The 22,569-nt window shown below is 31.9% G+C and overlaps 2 protein-coding genes across 3 annotated transcripts in view; both read left to right on the top strand.

Annotated features, from left to right (window-relative positions):
* The first annotated feature begins 2,203 nt into the window (after positions 1–2,203).
* Positions 2,204–4,968, top strand: LOC129951051 (thymidylate kinase). The gene is made up of 4 exons (XM_056063051.1): positions 2,204–2,407; positions 4,102–4,350; positions 4,406–4,523; positions 4,745–4,968. Exons 1-4 carry the CDS (start codon positions 2,251–2,253, stop codon positions 4,932–4,934), a joined length of 714 nt encoding a protein of 237 aa, XP_055919026.1. The 5' UTR covers positions 2,204–2,250; the 3' UTR covers positions 4,935–4,968.
* A 4,698-nt stretch (positions 4,969–9,666) lies between these two features.
* The window catches only part of LOC129951932 (uncharacterized), a 151,735-nt gene continuing 138,832 nt past the window's right edge, over positions 9,667–22,569 (top strand). Inside the window, exons 1-3 of one of the 2 annotated variants that reach the window (XM_056064299.1) lie at positions 9,667–10,230; positions 16,706–16,918; positions 21,184–21,359. In XM_056064299.1, the coding sequence (XP_055920274.1) occupies positions 16,843–16,918; positions 21,184–21,359 (252 nt within the window). In that variant the 5' untranslated portion in view covers positions 9,667–10,230; positions 16,706–16,842. The remainder of the gene's footprint in view (positions 10,231–16,705; positions 16,919–21,183; positions 21,360–22,569) is intronic. The other variant, XM_056064300.1, reaches the window with a different exon arrangement.

Here is a 22,569-nt window from a genome sequence, read left to right on the forward strand (position 1 = left end):
GGTTCAAATGGACTTAAGCCATCTGGCTCAGTCGTGTATATCCTGCTTTAGGTTTTTGGAAACAAAATAGATAATTCAGCCAAAGAAACAATAGAATTAGTTATATTTTGGTTTACCAAACCTACAAAAGGAAAAGATTTTATATGAGATGAGAATTGACTAGCAGTCCAAATCTATGACTAAAACCAATCATTTAAATTCCATTTTTCTGACAAATGACACATTTATGTCAGAAAACAGAAATGGCAAATATTTGGAAAAATTAAAGTGATTGAAACAAAAGCCATAAACTAAATAAAGTATTTTTGTATTCAACAATTTACGGGTATTTATTTAAATTGATACCAAACATAACAAATATAAATTGGTTAACAGGTTTTGTATCTGAAGAGAAATTTTGTGCAATGATGAAAACAATAACCGGATCATTAAAATGGAGGGCACTCATTATACAACAAAGTTTCCAGCAACTTAAGGTTACTGTGGATTGTTTGGAGTGCCAGAAAGTTGTTCATCGCAAAACATTGTTACTGATAACTCTGAGATGATTTAAATATGTCACCAAAAAGATGATACGTTCTTTGTGTATATACAATTCTAATAACAGATTTCTCTCATTTTCAAAACTATTGTCATATAACCAACCTGTCGAGAAAACTCCAATTAATTGTGTTCATGATGAAAACTAAATCCCCAGTTCAGATGACTTAAGAGAGTTGAAAGTTATTATAGTTATAGTGATCAGCTGACAAAATATTTTGCATTCCAATCAAGACAATTTTTTTTTAAAGTTGACTGGAATGTAAGGACAAATCTAAATTGCAATCAAGTAATTTTAAGCTTTGTATTAAAAGTTTACTTTTCAAATTGGAATTTAATGAGTGCTTTTTCACTTTCATACAAAATACAAATAATAATGAATTTTTGGCTTATAAAACCAAATAGTTTATAAAAATAACAATCTTTTTTTTTTTGTAATTAAGGTACACTCGAAGGTTTTCCTATACCATGAATGTTTCGAAAACGAAGTTAATTCTCAGTGAAGTTAATTTATAATTTTTCGTTTAAAGAAAGCAGTCGATTGTATACGATATGTTCCCTGAACCTGGGTGATGATAGCTTTAACTGGCACCTGAAGGAAGTCGAAATGGTAAATATGCTGAAATACAACATTTAAAACTCCAATTAATTGTGTTCATGATGAAAACTAATTCCCCAGTTCAGATGACTTAAGAGAGTTGAAAGTTATTATAGTTATAGTGATTGGTCAGCTGACAAAAAATTTTGCATTCCAATCGAGACAACTTTTTTTTTTAAGTTTACTGGAATGTAAGGACAAATCTAAATTGCAATCAAGTAATTTTAAGCTTTGTATTAAAAGTTTACTTATCAAATTGGAACTTAATGAGTGCTTTTTCACTTTCATACAAAATACAAATCATAATGAATTTTTGGCTTATAAAACCAAATAGTTTTATAAAAATAACATTTTTTTTTTTGTAATTAAGGTACACTCGAAGGTTTTCCAATACCATGAATGTTTCGAAAACGAAGTTAATTCTTAGTGAAGTTAATTTATAAACTTTCGTTTAAGGAAAGCAGTCGATTGTATACGATATGTTACCTGAACCTGGGTGATGATAGCTTTAACTGGCACCTGAAGGAAGTCGAAATGGTAAATATGCTGAAATACAACATTTTTTACAATAAAGGGGCTTACATCCTCAAATTCTTTGACGAAAATAGTTTGATGAATAATTAAAAGATTAACACTATTATCGTCTACATTTGCCAAATATTATGTCAAACATCACTTTTCATTTGAACCTTGACTGGTAGAATATTAAACCGAGAATATCATGCGCAATTTAAAAGATGAAGAAATTTTAAAACTATCCCTATAACATCGCTTTACTTCTTACAATCCTCTTTTGAAGTTAAGTTTTCCTAATTTTTTTAAAATATGCTTGTCAAATCAGCAAAATATTATAATATTTAATAGCCATCAAACTTATTTAATAAAGTCTCTCATTTTCAAAATCCAGTCAATCAAACCACTTTTGTCAATGGCATTTTAGAATGTGCACTCCCCCTAATGTATGTTCTTTTTGACTCCGACAAAATAGGATTAGTTTCTGTTGCAGCTGGCAGTGCCGTCAAGTTGCAAAGATTTTGATTTTCACTTGGAAATGTCACAAAACAACAACAAAATGAAAATGACAATTGAGTTGTTTATTATTGTAAAAACTTATGTTTTCGCGGGAAGTTCTTAGAAAGTATTTAATAAAAAGTAGAATAATTTATAATATCAATATGTCGCTATCAAATGGTTCAACAAAACGTGGTGCTCTCATAGTTTTTGAAGGGTGCGACCGATCTGGGAAATCAACTCAAAGTTCCATGCTTGGTAAATGCAGACTCTATAAAAATAAAAATTTTAAGCGGTGGTTCTAAATACCGGCAAAATAATCTTAAAACTATTTCACAATTTATTTAATAAGTTCTTAAAAATTCAGCTGACATTTGAGGATTTGTATAAATATGTATTTTACTTCTTATTAGGTTTTGAGCATATTTGAAAAGAAAATGGGATGTTGAAATTGAAAAAGATGGTGTCCATCAAATCGATTAAAAGAAACCTATTCAGTCTTTAATAACAATATTTTTTTATATAAATTGTATGGGCCCTACAAATGCATATGATACTCACTGACCAACTTTAACCTAAGTAATGTTTTTACAAAAAAATGGCTCTTACATAGTTTGGGATATTGATGGACAAAAGGCCGAATCGTAGTTGTAAGACTTTTTTCAGAAAACTATCACTAAAAATTCATTAGCTTCTCGACAATAACGACAATAATAAGATGCAGGAATTATGTTCATAAACTTAACTGTTGCTTAGCAGAAAGACGATTTTTTGACCCAATATTCGAATATTTATAAAAGTATAACCCTTGATATTTATGCAGGGTTCTCCTCAGTCTACTGCGTGAAATGTTGAACTGTTGATATCGATAACATCCTCGGCAAAAGCAGCCTCATTATCTGCTGTGCGTACTGTACGTCACAACGGCGATGAGGACCATGATTTTTGTGGACTATCCTATACCAATCTCAAACTTTTTGCACAAACTTCCGTAGAACATAAACAGTGGGTTAATCATTTGGTCCAAATATAAAATGATAATGAAACAAAAAAATACATTTTTCAAAAATGTATTATTTTTGGTCTTGTGGCGCCACTTTGATAATAAGTTTTCATTATATCCCAATGTTGACCAAGGACTTCGTTGCACAAATTTGATTCAGAATTTCTGCCAAGATTTCGAGCAGCTGTCAGTAGGCAGGGTTAGGCAACATATAGGACTTCATTTGCAGACAACTTCATTCTTTGAACGTAAATTTTGACTAAAGCAACAAGCTAATTTTTCAAGTGTCATGAATTTCAAATTCAGAACTTTACTTCGAAAACCTCTACTAAAAGTTTATAGCACAAAAAGGACCAACAAAATTATTGTCTACGAAACACTCCTCCGGCAAGCTACATGTCCATTACGATTTGTAGTTTGTAATGTTACATATTTCTTTTCTAAATCGACAAGGAACCCTTTTATAGAAATCATCAAATGAAGGTATGCAGAAAATAAATAAATCATAGAGTAATAAAGTTCAGATTTCAGTTGAATGCAAAAACAAAACATAGGGAGATTTTTCTTGACCAAATTTCCTTCAATTTTCGATTAAAGTTGCTTTAATTGGAAGGATATTTTGTGGCATCTGACTAATTAGATACTATAAACTTGCCTTACTTTCAAGTCCCTTATGTCGCCTGAACCTGTCCATTAGTTTAATTTCTGCCTTATCAAAAAGTTTCTATTCTATGTAATAGTATGTTCTCTTTTGTGTTGTTTATAATTTTTAAATTACAAGCTATGTATATCAGCAGAGACTGAAACTTTGAAAACAAAAGCAAAAACAGGGTTTAGAATCCAAATCTCTGACAAGTACCAATGTTATAATTTTGATCTTCAATAAAATACGAATTATTGTTATATAATTAAATTTATTACTAATATGTTCTTGTTTTTATATTTTTAGAAACATACTTAAAATCGCAGAATGTTCCCGTTAAACGTATGGCATTCCCTGACAGACAGTCAGTCAGTGGCAAGTTGATCAATGATTATTTAACAAACAAACAAGAAATGCCCGATGAGAGTATTCACCTGCTGTTTGCCATCAACCGTTGGGAAATTCAAAACGAAATGAAACAACTTCTTAACTCTGGAACCACTTTGGTCGTTGATAGGTATTCATACTCCGGAGTTGCCTATAGCACTGCCAAGGGTAATTTTTAACTTGAATTTTGTAGGAATTAATATGTAATGTCTGTACTTTTAAGGTCTAAGCTTCGATTGGTGTCAAGCTCCAGAAAAAGGACTTATTCAACCGGATATAGTTTTCTATTTGAAAGCTGATATTGACGCTTTAACTAGTAGGAGCAATTTTGGGGAGGAAAGGTAGGTATCAGTAACTTCTAGATATAGGCGCCGGAGACATTTTCCCAAAAGGGAAAAAATGTCAAATGTTTAAACTTATAAAGTGAAACTGCACTTCTTTTTCAAAAACATTTGCAGTCCTAAAGAAAAAGGAAACTTTAAAAATTAAACACTATATTCCCCTTTGGGCGCCTATTTTGCCTATCATCCTTCGGTTTATTTAAATACCATCCTCGTTTCAGATACGAAAAGAAGGAATTCCAGAAAAGTGTATCGAACGTATTTAACCAAATCTATGAAGCAGAAAAAAGTTACTGGACGGAAGTGAGTGCCCAGCAGGATGCTAATAGTATACATGACCTGGTATCAAAAGAATCTGAAAACCTGATAGCTGAAGTTGGCAATAAGCCATTGAAACTACTGTGGAAGTGATGTCTGAAGTATATATAAATATTGAAATAGTCTGAGCTTATAGTGGATTTATATAAAATGCATTTACAATACATTAAGAATTTTTTAAGCTATATTTGGGTTTTATTGTTGAGACCATCAGATGTTTAAGCAATCTTTTGCTTCACATAATTTCTTAATGGGAAGGATATTAGCTTTCGAAGCGTTTGCTGAGTACTAAATTCACAGCATCAAATTTTTTCAATGGTAAATGCAACCAAATGTGATTCGGGGTTATTTTATCCACCAGATTTTGATTATCTTATCAAATCTTGGCATACGTGTTAAAATGGGTAAATATGGTATTGGATAAGTGTATCAGCTTTCTAATTGTTTGTAATGTCCCCGTATGTCCCCAGGCCCCAGAATATTAAACTACTATCCCATCTTACGGTACGGACTGTGTCCAAATATCAGATAAGGTTTTTTTCATCAGAATTTATTTTGCCCTGACAAGGTCCAAGCATCAGCACCATAAATGATAACTGGGATATTTAGTGTCTTATAGAGGGAGAATTTGGTAGCTCGAGAGTGGACTTGTTACTCAATTGCCTTCTAAATCTAAAGAGTAGCGAGTTATTCTTCGTAGCGGTGCTTAGGTTGAAATAGTCCTTAAATACCTCAAAGTTATAGCTGCCCATGGTGTCCAAAACGTGCATAGTCGTTTAATGTCTTTTCTTTATGACAGCATAAGCTTGGTCTTGCCCTTATTGAATACTAAACCCGTCTTGTCTGCATAAGTCGCAACTCTTTAAAACGGACCACTGACACGCTTTGATCTTCAAACTATGTCAATATCATAGGCGTTTTCGCTTAATAGGACAGACCTTTGAAAGATTGCGCCTCTAATGATGATGAATGAGTTCTGTACAATTTTTTCCAAAATAGGTGTGTATCCGCCTTGTCTAAAAACTCTTTTGACATCAATCAAATGCATCCCACCTTTACATTTTAGCGCGACATCGCGTTTGTGATCGTTTCACAAAGTCAATGAGACACAAATCGAAAATGTCGAGATGTTCAGTTTCATTTACGCATTAGGGGTATATCTCGCTTTAACGATACAAGACCGCATTGGGTTTTCCACACGATTTTTTATTTCCCATTGTACAGTGCTGCTTAGGTTGGAATTTAAGGAGCTTATCATATTTTATCATTGTAGTTCCACATCCAAAGAAGAAGGAGTCTGAAAACGAATAAGGAAAGTATTATATTGTATTGAAAAAAGGATTCATGATAAATGAAATTGTTTTTCTTAGCTAGCTCTTTTTGTTTATTATCATTAATAACAATAAATTATTTACTTGAGATGCAGAAAATGATTTATATTTTTTTAATTTGTCAGACGATCCATAAAATTTAAAAAAAAAAACTTTTTTAATTTAAAAAAACGTCCAAAATCTACAGATTATTATGTTTTTCAACCAAGTGGTTGAATTCGTCCGTGGTATTCAAAATAAAGTAAGTACAAAATACACTGAACAAAAAAATTCACATATTATGAGTACATTTTGAGGTATGCCCTTTTTATTTGCAATTTAGAGCAAGGTTTTGTGCTTGGCAATGGATTTACTGTTTTTCAATGGGTTTTGATAGCCTTTATTTAAATCCGACTTCAAAATTCCTTTTCAACTTCAAGTTTTTGAGATTAATTGAGTTTATTTGTTGACCAATTTGTGTAATAATTGTGATTAGTGGAAGTATAGTTTTCCGTCGGCTTTTTCAGTCACTGTAATTTTTGCAATGAACCAATTAAGTTACATTAACTTTCCCAACGTTTCGGCAGGGGTTTTGAGATTATTACTTTTTTAAATTTGGAAAAAAATGTATTTGAGGCTGTCTTAATTCATGAAGTAGGTTTTGAGAGGTTTCCAAATCCTTAAATCATTTCTTTAATATTCAGTTGAAATGTTTATTTTATTTTACAAAATTTTTGAAAAATCTTATTAAGTTCTTAGATTTAAGCTGTCTTACAAAAATTTTTGCTAAAATAGTTTTCAACAGATAAGGGAAAAACGGCTTAAAGGTAAGTTTTGTAAAAACTAATGAGAATTCTTAGAATCTAAGTAAGATACAACCTTACCTAACCTAGGAAAAGGATTTCTTCTTTGCAAAATCATCATACAATCTATTTTCAAGGAATATTTTGAGGTTCAATTAAGCCTTAAAGAAATCATTTTTGTCTGATCTTAGCATTTTTCAAGGTTCATATTTTAAAAATCTTAGGTTATATTTAGTTACAATTTAAGGTGAGATTCGTATTCGAGACAGCTTAATTCTTTAAAAAAGTATTGTTTTGCTTCTTTTAAGGGTTCTTACTAGCCATAAGGCTCGTACAGTTTAGTGGTTGAAGCAAAAAATTCGTCTAGATATTGTTTAGTAATTTAACGATATCCGAAAACGGTTTGTCTGTCAAAAACAACTTTAATATTTCAATTAATCTTAAATGCAATAATCAAAAAAATTTAAAATTTTGAAAAACTTTAGTAATGCTTTAAATTATTTTAATAAGTATTTTTTGAATTAATGAGGAAATATTCAGTTTCTTTGGAAGAAACCTTAAATGAGAAATTGTCAATTTGATGTTATATTTTGACAAAGCAGTATTATATCAAAACATGAATTAAAGTTGCCTTTAAATACCTGAAAGTCGTCTTCAATTCCATCTAAAAATTGAAGAAGTGAAATTGATTTGGATACTGTAAAATTAAGATTTAAAAATGAAATAATATAAATGTCCAAAACAGCAAACGTAAAAATACTTAAGGTACGCTTCATATCTATGAATTTAATATGAAAACTAATTAATTAATGGGCATTCCTTAAAGCGCGGGTCTTACGGTTAAATTTTTTGATGGTAGGAATGCAACTAGCTATTTCACTAGAGCATAGTCCATTACAATAACGGTAAAAAAGGGTGAGACAAGAAACTTTTCGTTGATGTTTAAGTGACGTAAACGAGTTGATGATGTTAATGTCACCAATCATTTTAAAAACTCTTCTTTGAATACTGTCCAAGAGGCTTAAATAAGTTACTGGAGCACCAGCCTAAAGATGAGAGTTATATTCAAGTATCGGACGTACATTATATAGGTTTTGTAGATTGTAGCCAAATCAGACGGGGAGATAAATTTCTCGCATCTTCTCAAAAAAACTTAGACATCTTGCGGCATTTTTGGCGACATCGCGTATGTGATCACTAAACAAAAGGTGGTTGTTAAGGCACATTCCGAGGATGTCGAGATTTTCAGTTTCGTTGATGCAAGTGCAACTCATGAATAGTGGAAAAGAGGGTATATATCGCTTTAACGATACACGACACACGGTTTAAAAGAAAATTTCTAATCCAACAAAGAAGAAATTCGTCAATACCAAAAACACTCATTTTAGATAAAAGAGCAAGATGCCAAACTTTATCAAAACGATGTAAAGATTTGTTCCACTGTTCGGTGAGATGAACCATGATCACCAGTGGACCTGTATTGACGGTCACAAAGGAGCTTCCGTTGCTTAAGATATTTAATAAGCGTTTCCATGACTTTGGAAAGAAGGGACGTTAGTGCTATTGGTCGATAATTTGTGGGAGAAGAAGATTCGCCTTTTTTTTGGGATTGGCTGAACAAATGCAGTTCTCCAACTACTCGGAACGAGCCCAGAAGAATAAGATAGATCTAAAAGCTTACGCAGTGGTTTTACGAGCTAGCATCAGCTCCAATATACCAGTAAGCAGACTAAAAATGATGATAATAATAGACTCATGTAAATTATTATTAAATATTGAATTATGTTTTATTTTCCTAGGAAAAAATATCAAACTTTTCTTTTAAACTCCAACTTTCTGGGTTTTGGCATATATACGAGTATTTTTTCGAATTTATTAAAATGGAAACTAGCAAAAAATGTATTATTTTTTTAATAAAATTAACGTTTCAACACAATTTCAGCATAAATATTTTTAAGGCGTGCCCAAAAATGGGTAGTCCTCTGATTCCTCTTGCCCGAATTCCGAGTTTCTCGGCTCACTTAAACAACTGCCACTTACATCTTATCAATTTTATAACTAACAGAAACACAAATGCAAATACGGAACAATTTAAAAGAATTTCCTTTATCCTGTCTCTCTATAATTCAAAAGACTTTATCCCATTTTTTGTATCGTGTGGCAAAATTTAAATACGCGTTTACTTTACATCATTTATAATTTTGATCTGATTTGTTATTTAGTTTTATGAAAACATCTTTTTGAAATATAGTTGCACATTTATCAAATCGTAAGGTTAACTTAATTCGGTATAACTTAGAACTGAAAAATCCTGCCGGAGACTTCAAGTGTTTACTAACAAAATGTAATCATACCTGAATGTTTCTTCTAAAAAAGGTTCGACTACCGTGTTTTATGTAAAAAAAATTTAAAAAATGTGAGTCCCGACTTATTATTTTAAAATGTGCTAAATGCGATCCTGAGGCGTATACGTAACATTTTTGTTTCTCAATGAGTGAATCTGGCGCATGCTTTTTCCCATGATACAGCATCCACATTCACATCCACACTACATTTTATGTCTTATCCCAAGAACAAAATTCGTACAAATTCTGCAGATTCATCACAAACATTTTTAACTCTCAGGTGAACATAGATTTTGGCACATAGGAAATAAATTCAACTTGTAGCCAGCAGTTGACACTGTGCCGTTGTTAAAGTTGCTCCTGTTTCGGTCGTCAAAACAGGGATAAGAATAAAATAACAAAAAAAAAAAAACTGACACCGTCATTCAGTATCCCAGTCCTTTGGGCTGCATATACCGTTGCTATCGGGAATATTGATATAATCCTTCTTCGTTGAGCATTAAAGTTAAGAGCTTACGAGTATGTATTTAGATACATTGCTTGCATTCGGTCGGTATTTTTAACTTTGGTGTGTTGTTATTGTGCTTCCGAGTTCCAACAAAAGGACACAAATTGTCATCGGTTGATTTTAATTCGCTCGGTCTATGGATTTTTCGGTGGAAATATATTCAATACACCAGTTGAAGTTTTACAAAAACGCTTCCGGCCCCTGATGGCCATTGAATTAATTTGGAGTGGCGCAAGAATTTAATCAAATTCACCAGTACCTATATTGTACATCGGATCGGTCCAGCGTAGCTCTTGGGAAACACTTGTTGTTTTGTCCTAGTTTTAAATATTCCATAGGGCTCTCGCCGTCAATCAAAGTGAAATTGAATAAAATTGATTAATTTTTTTCCTGTTGCCCATTTGTACAAGTGAATAATGTTATGTGAGTACAGTAAAGTACTTGAATACAGTGTGTTATGTTGATTTGTTTGTGTCCAGGCCCACATACCAGCCAGCTACTGTTATCTCGTGCAAAGGCTTTGACCGAGTCGTGTCTGTAGCTAGACAGTTTTTCAATAGCATCAATCTCCCAAAGACCCCACCAAAGCCCTAGAAATGTTTTTCTTCCTATTCTCTGTTCTTTTGGTTTTAAAATAAAGAGAGACGTTTTTGTTTCTTTTTGTACGTGCATACAAACATACATATATTGAATGGAACAACAGGCAAGGATTCATCGTCGTAAAACCGTAAACGTTATCCTCGCATGTTGGTGTAAAAATATTTTTGTAGACTATTTCCCTTTCTTCGTCCAAGGATGCCAGTATAGAATTTATACCTATACAATACATATCTATAACTCAAACCCATCAGTATGTATGTTTTTTTAATTTAAAAAAATCATTCATTTGGAATAACACAGTCTGTGGCGTAAGCTTGTTACTCTTTTTTTTATTTTATTTTGTATTCATTTCGAACGCAGAAATGGGTTTATACAATGGTAACAAATAAATAATAATTTAAATAACAAAAATATCATTGAATTTAAGAAAAATATTTTTTTAGTGATTGCTTAAAAGTTCCAAATAAAGCTTTATGAATTTTTAAATGTATTATAAACTGTAAGTTTTGGATATGTCTGCCAGCAAAAAGATTGTGTCAACGTTACCTTCAGAGATATGTAGGTTGAACAAATGAGAATATTTTTTTTAAAACATACAATTTTGAAGTGAAACAGAAGTAAAGTTGTTTTACTGTCGTCAAAGCCGGTAGTCCATTAAAAACATGTCCCCCGTCACTTCGGATGCGCTCAGTTGTAACACACATTTTTCTCTTTTCAATACTAGTGGCATATTGGAATTTAAATTTCTTGTAATAAATTAGAGTTTTCATGTTATTGCCACTTTAAATAAAATATGTGTTTTATTCTTTTAAACATAAATAAGTATTTTAAAAATTAAATAGTTGTAAGAAGGATTTATATTGTTTGAGAGCCGCCTTCTTAAGCTCTGTAATCCAAAATAAAATATAAATATATTGGCTAAAAAAAGATGGAATAGTTTTAATCTAGACAAATTTTTATTCATAAAGCAGAATCGGTAAGCGTATAGGAAAAAATTGAGTTTTGAGGTTTAAATGCTCTATGTATAGACCTGGCTATGATCAAAATTTCGTATGCTACAATCTATGCTAAGAAATATGGATTACTGTCATAAGTTGTCAGATGACGACGTTTAAGACGAATAATTTAAAAGCCTTAGGTGTCACATGCATGCAGACCTCTATCTGGCAATACTTTTATCGACGTTGGTATTTTTGACAGATGTCATTTCATTTGTACTCAGTTAAGTTTGCCATTTCATAATATTACCAAAATATTTGGGCGTCAAAAGGCAACTAAGCAATATCGAAAGAAAATTTTAGTGAGCACATGTGAGCGCTGTGGCAACTCGTCTCATATCATTTTAAAACATAATTGTAAGCTCGTGCCCTTATAATAGAGCTTAATTCTTGGACATAACATTAAATTATATGCGTCTTATCTCTTCCTTAAAACCAGACGTTAAAAATAACACCCTTTATAATACGTTCCCTGTCCGAGTGCATTGTTGAATCAGTTAACCATTTGACAGTGAAACTATTAGAGTTTGGTGAAAATCTGGCAACAGTGTAAACAGACATTTTTTGTATTAAACAGTACCCAATTGGTTTTTGTCAGTTCATTTGTATCTATTGTCAGACCACTGACAGTTCTGAAAACATTGTAAGATCTAAAACCTACAGTGATTAGGTAAAAAATGTTTGGGATTCCAAACTACATCTATTAACACAAAATCCCTGTCCATCCCCTCTTTGTGCATATCATATACTATATTACTAGGAAAACACCAAAACTTGTCAGTCAGAATTCATAAATAGTTATGAGAAGGATTTATATTGTTTGAGAGCCGCCTTCTTAAGCTCTGTAATCCAAAATAAAATATAAATATATTGGCTAAAAAAAGATGGAATAGTTTTAATCTAGACACATTTTTATTCATAAAGCAGAATCAGTAAGCGTATAGGAAAAAATTGAGTTTTGATGTTTAAATGCTCTATGTATAGACCTGGCTATGATAAAAATTTCGTATGCTACAATCTATGCTAAGAAATTGTCTAAAATGTCTTAAGATTGTGTGAACTTAGAATTTTGTGTGGCAATATATATTGCCATATTATTATGGATTATTGTCATAAGTTGTCAGATGACGACGTTTAAGACGAATTACTTAAAAGCCTTAGGTGTTACATGCATGCGTCTTATCTCTTCCTTAAAACCACACGTTTAAAATAACACCCTTTATAATACTTTCCCTGTCCGAGTGCATTGTTGAATCAGTTAACCATTCGACAGTGAAACTATTAGACTTTGGTGAAAATCTGACAACATTAAAAACAGACAATTTGTTATTAAATTGTACCCAATTTTCTTTCGTCAGTTCATTTCTATCTATTGTCAAACCACTGACAGATCTGACAACATTGTAAGAGCTAAAACATACAGTGATTAGCTTAAAAGTGTTTGGCATATGAAACAGATCTATTAACACAAGATCCCTGTCCATCCCCTTTTTGTGCATATCATATACTGTCTCACTAGGAGAACACCCAAACTTGTCTGTCAAAATTCAGGAGTAAAATAAAATAATAAAGAACAGCGGCAAGGTCATAGACCTATAAAAATACATTTTCGTGAATTAAAATTAAGTTTTATCCCTAAAATCTCCTTTTATTGACGTGTTGATATTTTTTACATTCCTATGTGTGTATACATTTTTCTCTTATTTTTATTTTCTGTGAATTTTTTGCTTTCTTGTTATAATTTTTTTCTTATAAAAACTTCTGAAATTTATTTATTTCACTTGTTCCCTTGACACTTTACCATCATCGAAAAGAAACTTTCAGTCCCTTGAACCTTAAATATATATACCTTCCTTTCGACTTTTTTTGTTGGGAAGAAAGATGACCACAAAGGTATAAAGAAATATGTAGGGAACATAGAAAGCTATTTTATGTTAAGTCCTCAATCATATCCGGCTTATGAATTTTTTTTCGACTCTTGTATGTAAAAGGTTTTTTTTTTTTTGAAAAACATACAAACATAAAATGTTAACTTATTTTCCATAAGGATACAAATTATAACGGGACTGATTTCTTTTTGAGAAATAAACTTAAATCAACACAAAATAAATCAGTTTTTATTTTTTTAAGCAACTGGACAATGAATTTGGAAAACATCGCTACTAAGTTGTAGACTTTTGTAAAACTCAAAATGATACTAAGAATTCCGTTTACAAAACGTGGACTTAAAGACTTTTATGGCTGAAACACAAACAAGATTCGGCTTCGTCTGCGTTACGTTGGGCCTGCTTTGAGGTTGCTTTAAATGAAACTTCAAATATGACATTTCTAAAATGGCACTTCTGTCATTAGCAGCTGCTATTTTTTCTGTAAATAAAAAAAACTTTAGTTTTGAAATCGAAAAAAATTAAATTTATCGTAGAAGTAGCTTACACAGCCTATAATGACAAATGGGAATCCCTCCAAGCAAATGTATTTTGTTTGTTGACTTTTTTTTACAGCTGTTGAGCTGTCAGACAAAGCAAATGTTCAGCTAATTAGAACTAGAGCTTCCTTTTGGAGTCACATTACGTACGTTATTTAATTACGATTGTCAAATGAAACGTGAGATTGAAGCTTCATTGTGATAGCATGCATTGCATTGTTGAACTCGTAAACGTCAGGCGAAGCCGAAGCTGAAGGGTGTTTGTGTTTCAGCAATTAGTGGTTTTATTACATGTTTTGACTATTTTTAACTTTGGCTTAGAGAAAGACAGTTAAATAATTTTGAGAACTTTTTTCAAGCCCAGCCCTTTTATCTTTAATGGTCGGGATTTTTCAAGATGAATTAAGCACTATGATTCGTCACCACATGGATCCTGTGATCCATGACAGTTGATTAGATTACTAGGATGATTGTATTAAAATTCTCCTAAGTGGAGTCTCGACTTTGTGATTGGGCTTTGTGATGTGCTATAAGGACGTAGGGAACTGTCTCCGACTTATCTTTATCAATGCAGCTTTAAAAAGAATGGTGAAACATTTTAATCGATTTGGTAAAATGTTATCGCAATTTTTAGCAATTTACTAAGCTCATTTTAAACGATTTTAACATGATACTATATCTTAAAAATTTGCTAAAGTTAAATTCACGAAATAGCTACTTTAACTTCTAGGAATTTGCTAAATCCATATGAAATCTGAACAATTATTCTTATAAGAGCAGTGGACGAAATGGCTAAGTTAACAGTTGGAAATTCCAATTAATAGGTCCGTTTAAGGGTATTTGCTTTGTTTCGCTACTAGTTGGCAAAACGAAAAAAAAAAATTTAAGTTTTGGAGTCCCTTACTAAATTTCTAAATATTTAGCAAATTGCTAACTAGTAAATTATAAATTTTGCATCAAAAAGAAATGATCGTTCAAAACGTTTAGCATTAAGCTTTGACCAGATTTGTTTTATTGACAGACAGTTGGTAGAGTAGTGACTTATGTCGTTTGATTTTTGTATGTGTAATATTAAAGTTTACATTACAGGTACCTAGGTAATTTTAGTTTTTTTCATAAAAAAGTAAAGTTGTTTTATTCTGTCTTAGATAAAACCCGGCACCCAACAAGGGATTCCATTTCTGCGATAGGGTAGTTTGTAAATGTATGTAGACAGAGTCTAATGACTCCTGGACAACACTATAGTGATTGACTAGAGGAGAGAAGAGATTACGTAAATTAAGTCATTCGGACGAAACGCCTTAACGCCTTAGATAAATATAAATATTTTAAAAAATAAGCAACAAATAAATATATTACTTAAATGCTTTGAATGGGCTATAAAACACATCACATTTTTTTTTTATTTTAAGTTCAAGTTAAACCGAGCGTTTCTTTTAGTTTCCATCGACGACATTTTTGAATTGTCTATCAATTTTTTGTACGCACAATTAATTTATTTTTGTTCCAATTTTTCACTCAAGTAATTTTAATTTTATTTTATTTGCACTATTTAAAAATGTTATTCAATTTATAATACTCAGTTAATATGTTTATAGTTTCACAAAATGTTACAAAAAATTTTATATTTACTAAAACCACGTTCGTATGAATTATGATTTTTTCTTTAAAAACAAAATTCAGGTCTGCGACTACGATACGAATTAATCAAACCTCATATATATTTCATTGTTTTATATATTTTTTATTTATCTCCATCATGGTAATTGTTTCTATTGAGAAGTATGACAATGTTGATGAAAACTTTATTTCTTTTTTCTTTCCCTTTCAATAAAGGGTGCCTTTTCTATAAGTCAACATCGTATTTTTTTTGTAACTCATAGCATTTACCTTTTGTTTGCTCGTTGCTTGATTTTTAAGACATAAGAGCTCTGAACTTTGACAAAGATAAGAATTCAATCAAAATTGTTCCGATTATTCTATTTATAAGCTGAGTTGGTTCAAACCCTGAAGCCGTATGGTGATTTTTTTTAAGCTTATAACTTGGAAGTAACGGCAAACAAAACAACATTAAGCAATCAAGAATCACTTCAATAAATAACATAATAAATAAAAAACTTTTAAAATAGAATACAAAAATCAGTTAAATTAGTTAAAGGTAACTTTTTGAATACCCTAGCTATGCTCTAGAGTTCTACAGAAGCCATGTATATTCATATTAAGTTTTCTTAACATGTCGACGACGACGATGACTCGACGTGACTTTGTTGCTTCAAGACAAACTTATATCCATTTTGTTTTAAAAGCCCCATAAGAAAAGAAAGTAAAGTAATATATTAACTTTTTATGTGTCTTTTAATGACAATCTTAAGAAGAAAACGAAATACCCTTTATATTCATATCTAGGTATAAAACAAAATAAACCACTAAGCAACATGAACATCAGAACATAAAATCGTACAGACTCTTCATCTTTGATTTGATTGTTTTAGTGGATTGCAATATGGCTGGGAAGTTTTCGTCTCGTTTCAATTTTAGTTTCAGTTCCACTGAAGTTTTCCTCTTTTCATTTGGTCCTTTTTGATACAAGCTTTCAGCCTAATTCATTTCTCGTTCTTGTCTCTCTAAATCCCTTCATCCATTTAGTCCATCCCAGCATTATATTGTATGGCAGGATAATAATAAAATAGATTGTATTCATTTTCTGCCGGTCCTTCAAGCTGACTTTTGTATTGAAACTAAACGAACAAAATGCCAAAGTTTTTGCACGTTCTAATGGTATGGTATTGTTGTGTTTTCTTATATTGCAATACAAAAACAACTGCATTTCTGTGCTATAGCATGCGCTATGTGTGTGGCTTGTGTTTTATTTCAGTGAATCTTTCTTTAGCTCAAAACAAGTGAATCCAGCAATAACAAATGCGCTTAATTAAAATTCAAGATAAATAAATTCAAAATCAACAACAACAACAAACAGGATACTTTCTTAAGCAATTCATAAAGGACAACGAAATGTTGAAATTGTTAAGGAATATCTGCATTTGGATGTGTTCGACGTCATGCCTTTTTGGATATGTCACTCATGCCGGTATGTATTAATTTGCGTGTGTTGGTATTTAAGGATAATATTTGCGAGAGGTTTTTTATCATTTATTATTCTGTTAAAGTATTTGAATTCTTCATTTTATCAAAAGGTGTATATAGAATTTTAGCAATTATTTTTTTTCTTACTATTCATTAAATTTGTAAACCTTTATGGTGTCACAGAAGGCCGTGGTAAACATTAGGTCGTATCTTCAAGGACTTTAAACGTCTAAAACTAAATTGCAAAAATGTCGAAAAAATAAATAATATTTTTTTAGAGTAAAATTTTGGGTTCAAAAGGTTTGTTTGATATAACAATATAAAGGGCTTTTCAATTGGCGATGTTTATTAGTCAGTTGTTTAAGCTTAATCATCATGATAAAACTTTATTATCAACATGAGTGATCGTTAACACAAATTTCGCATACATTGCACCTATTACAAGATCCAAATGACCCTGGAGCTCAAAGTTCATGACCATAGACAACGCCGTTTGTTCCCTGAGATTCAAATCGTTTAGAAGAGGATTTTGAAAATTGAACCACTTGGATGCGTGCCACCGTAAGAAGCCGAGGCGGGCATTTGAATGTTGTCATATTCCAAATTTAATAGCATACATGCGATTTAATTCATTTTTAACATCTACCCGCTTTTATTGAAAAACCTTTTATTGTTATATCACACAAACCAACTTTCAGTCTCGGTAGGCCCAAATTTAGATATATCATAGCGCACACAATTTTTTTGTTGGTTGGACTATGAGACGTGGATAAACAGTAAGTTAAGATAGAGCCATTTTTGGGCGATATTATCTTGGAGTTATTTTATTAGGAAATAAAACCGAACGTTTCTTTTTATTTGGAAATTCAAAAACCAACAAAAGTTCTTAATGCCCAATGGTAGTAATATTGCCCAAATCGTACCATAACAAAATGTTTATATAATTGTTTTTTTTTTTTTTTTTTTTTTTTTGAGCTATGACGTTTTGAATTTGGGTGTTATGGTTTTGAGCAAAAAGACTTTATCCCCAATAAATAGCCGCTATTTGGACAGGTTTTGTTTTTGAAGTTCTCATTTCTTGAAATTTGACAGTCACTATCACGGTTCGTAAAACTAAATCTCTTTTGGGCTGTCTTCGTCAAGCACCTTCTGGATCGCAAAAGTGAAGCTTTTAGAAAAAATTGAGCTGTTGAGACAAGTTAACATGTCAAGAATACAAAACATTTGTGTGTCTCAAGAACAAATGAGAATATTTAGCCCGTACCAAGTTTTATCGATTCTTCATCAAACTGAGGATTTAGGCATTCCACATCCGAAACTTCACTACATTATGCATAAAGACCAAGGTCCTTAAGTTTTAAAAATTAACACAAGAACAAGAAGTTGCATTTTGGGCTTTTGAAAAATCCAAGAATGGTTAGTAAAGCGTGTCCTGCCCCAACCTAACGTATTTATTTAAAAAAAAATGAGGCTGCATCAACTGTTACGGAGACTGGCACTAACGCAATGAATGGTATCTACATATACATATGTATGTGTTCGGGAAGATATTTGGACGATATTTATTTGAAAGAAGAAGACGGTTGCAATCGTAAAACTATAATATAAGAATAAATCACCGATAACTTGTGATTTAATACTTTACACTATTTTATTGGAGAATTTAAAGATACAATTTGTAAGGTTACCCAGGGCAGAAAAAAATGTGCTGGTTAACCATGGTAAAGTTAATGAAAATGGTATGGGTCAACCGTAGTCGCTGCAGCTGATATCGTTTTCTTTTTTTAATGTAAAACGTTTCTAGATTTTTTTATATCAGAATATTACCCATAAGTTTTGTATTAAAAAACGATCTTTAACATTAGTCGTTATTGTTACAAAGCCACAAACTTTGATGGTTATTCTTATCATCTTCTTTAGTGTGGTGGAACTAGCTTTTCACAACTTATAGGAGCGCATCTTTACTTTTAACTGTTCCACCTATAATGTTTTAAGAGAACTTATTACTAGTTAAATACAAAATAATTCAAATCTTCTGGAAAGGAAGCGTATCTAGAATATAAGTCAGCAGATTGCAAGAGCCTTAAATATTTTATCTTTAAATACAACACTCCAGTCTTCTTTTCTTCCTTTAATCTTATTTATGTCTTCTCATTTTCATTAAGTACCCTTTACATGTGTAAAGTTTTAACACAGTGTGAACTTTAGGAAAATGGGGAAGGATTAAATATTGGATACTGGTTCACATCATTCTTAAAGTTAATAACACTTCCGAAGGGCAAGGATTTTGTTCTAGAATCACATATAAAAAGCTGAGGGTACTGCCGGTACCGTTTAACGGATTAGAAGTGGCAAAAAACAGATCGTTTATGAATAAAAGGAAGTGTGTAGGAGACAAAACGAATGCCTAGGGCACACCACATCAAGAACTCATTTAATTTCTAAACGTCTTCTAAAAAAACATGTAAATTTAAATTGATAAAGTTCAAATTATGAATTGTTTTCAGGCATTCGCAAACTTTTAAATATGAAGTAATCTATCTACGTATCTTACGACTACGATCACTAAAACTAAACGTATATGCAAATTCAAAGTCTTCAAGCCTCATTTAATATTGTCTTTTAACCTTGTCAAAAAAGAAAAACTGTACCGAATAAGAAGCAAATGTATGGCAAATATCTGTTTGCATTAAGGACATAACACACATGCATAAATATTACACTGATTCTCTAAATCCAAGAAAATAATAACAATAATATTTAAATCTTCATAAGACCCTTTCTAAATATTCAATATAACATTTCATCAAAAGATTTATTCAAGCATCATTGTTGGTCGTCAACGTGCTTATGCATTTATATTTCTGTATACATTTCTATTTCCATCAAATAACATGTACTTTGCCAATTCTATTTTTGGTTCTACTTTATATTCCAAAAATAAAAAGAAATAGGTTTTAGTTAACAAATTGAGAAAGTACACACTGATGATACACAGCTATAGGCCAGCAGCCAATACACACGTACATTTTAGTATATAGCTATAAAGGTTTCTAAATTATGTGTTCAAATATATGCGCCCAAGGAATCGAAACTGAATCAATAAAAGTCGGTATCTACGGTTTACCTTACCTATTGAATACGATACCAAATAAAAGACAATAACACACACTCTGGTATAGTGGGTTGTGAATTGTCGCAGTAGTCTCGTAAAGCATCCAAAGTATCCCTTTGGAAGGACAACAATGGCCTAGACGACACATCCGTATTCTGGAATGATTAAAGTTAAACATTGATGTGAGTCCTACAGCCAGCCCTACAGGATTTATGGTATAGGAGCAGGTAGGCTATTTTGTATGTTTCATTGGGCACCGCATTATAGTCGGATTCGGGAATACTTGGGATGACACGTACCTTAGTCTATTGAAATCGCATCGTTTCGTTCAGTTTAACTTTTGCCAATTTTGGGATAGAATTCAAATTGAATTTGAGAACCGAAGGAAATTATATGAAGTGATCTTCTGTGACTTGAAATAAATCCAAACGAAATACACTCAAAGATTCAAAATATGGTTAATTTTATCTATGAGTCATGCTGTGCCAAAATTAGGTTCAATATCGTTAATTTTCCGAATCATTTTATTTTTTACCTCTTGAATTCTTGTTGACTTATTGACGTGTACTCTTTGTTTTTGATATCCACAAAAAATAACTCCATCTGTATCAAATCACATGATCGTGGCGGCTAATTGAGGTCTCCATGAAAGTGAGTTAATACGGTAACCGTTCTGTGAAGCCACATATCTTCCAGCTCCATATCCTCAATTTCTAAAAGTGACGGCTTGGGTGACCTCATTTTCGAAGAACAAAGGCCCCATGACGTTGCCCTCCGGCAGTCCATAAATCACACCAAACCAATAACTTTTTGTAATTGCATTTTCAGCAATCATTAGTGGGTTCCCTTATGAAAAATGAGGCATTTTTCCTTGTTAACGAATTCACTGAGGTGGAAGTGGACCTCATTATACTTCCCAAAAAATTACGAAGTACACGAATCGCATTTTGATTTGAACGCAGATTTTCATGAAACGCTTTTTTAAATTAAGTGTTTTCACTACAATAGTTTAGCATCAAAAATAAGTTTGGAATTTAAAATTTAATCATTTTCATGAAAAAAAGTTATTGTATGTAAATTTCGAAATAATTATATAATAATTAATAGAAATAGAAATTATGTAATATTTATCTTTTTGGTTTACTATTTTCTAGTACCAATGGAGTATTTTGATGACCATGAATTCTCATACGACATGGATACAGCACAATCGGAAGTCAAATACGATCCTAGACTTCTTTCGCAACAATTGAAAAATCAACATAATCACCCCCAAGAGCGGGCAGCGCCATGTTATTCGGCCACCAACAAATACACCCACGGCCAAAGGGTAAGTTATGTATCAATATTAAATTATGTACATACATATGTTATGTTTAAAGGTGACTGCTCCAATTTGAAAATTGAAATTAATTTCAATATTGATAGAAATACTTATTAAAGTAGAAGGAAGCTGGCCATACCATTCCAATTGGAACTAGATTAAATTATAAGAGAAATAGACATCGAAAAATGGTTTCTTTCAATTATTGCATGAGATAGATTGAGAAGTTTGATAGAAGACGTTGTTGATAGGAGTCTTAGGATCTCCAGCTCCCTCTTGTGGTTTGCCCTTTGATGTCCCTATCATTAAGTCCGTTTTCAATATGCTTGTCTCCTTGATGACTCCGAAGGAATTTGTGGAGACAAACTGAGCCTTGAAAGACTGGCTCACTGGGAACAAGCTGACATTTATTGAAGTCCTGAAGATCCTCCACTTGGCAACCAATATGACTACAGTATTTTAAATGACCCTCTATACTCTGCCTAATCTGTAGTTGAAAATTCTTTTAGCGGAAGAATGGTTTAATTTGCTCTAGGGCTTCAGCTTATTGGTGCTTAGGCTGAAGGCTATAATTAAAAAACTCTGATTCTGAATGTCCTAGCACTTGAACTCTGATTTACTTTTTATCGAGAACCCCGACATAATTTGTGGAAGTTCCATCAACTTTCAAATTCATCTGAAACTTAAATAAAACTTTCTTGGCTCAATTTTGGAAAAAAATTTTAAACAATGTGATTTTGTATGCCTGGCTGATGGAAACCTTTTAAATGTTTTGAACGACAGGTAAAGAAAACTTACAGCAAATCGCTAAACTTTTTCAAGACTCTCGAATCGCTAGAGATCTAAAAAAATTAAAAGAATATTATAACTAACAACGTTTAACGAGAATTTCAGGTAAGTAAACCTGACGATTTAATTCTGGAACTAGGATGTCAGAATCTGTTTTTCTTCTTTATCTTCAAATATGAAGTTGGCCAAAAGAAAGCTCATAGCTGTTTTTCTTATAGTCTTCTTCCATATTCTAAGAACATTTTCAACAAATTTAATTTTTTATAAAATTTAACCAAAATGTTAATCAACTTTGAAGGAACACATATGGTTTTGACTGCTGTTATGGCTTTATAGCAAATTATAATCTATCATGTACTCTTTCTGTCGTGTGTTGTAAAACATACAGCTGTACCGCTTTACTATTCTTCATGTCTGAAGTCCAATT

This window comes from Eupeodes corollae, chromosome 3 (genome assembly GCF_945859685.1).
Source record: "Eupeodes corollae chromosome 3, idEupCoro1.1, whole genome shotgun sequence".
In the NCBI taxonomy this organism is placed as follows: domain Eukaryota; kingdom Metazoa; phylum Arthropoda; class Insecta; order Diptera; family Syrphidae; genus Eupeodes; species Eupeodes corollae.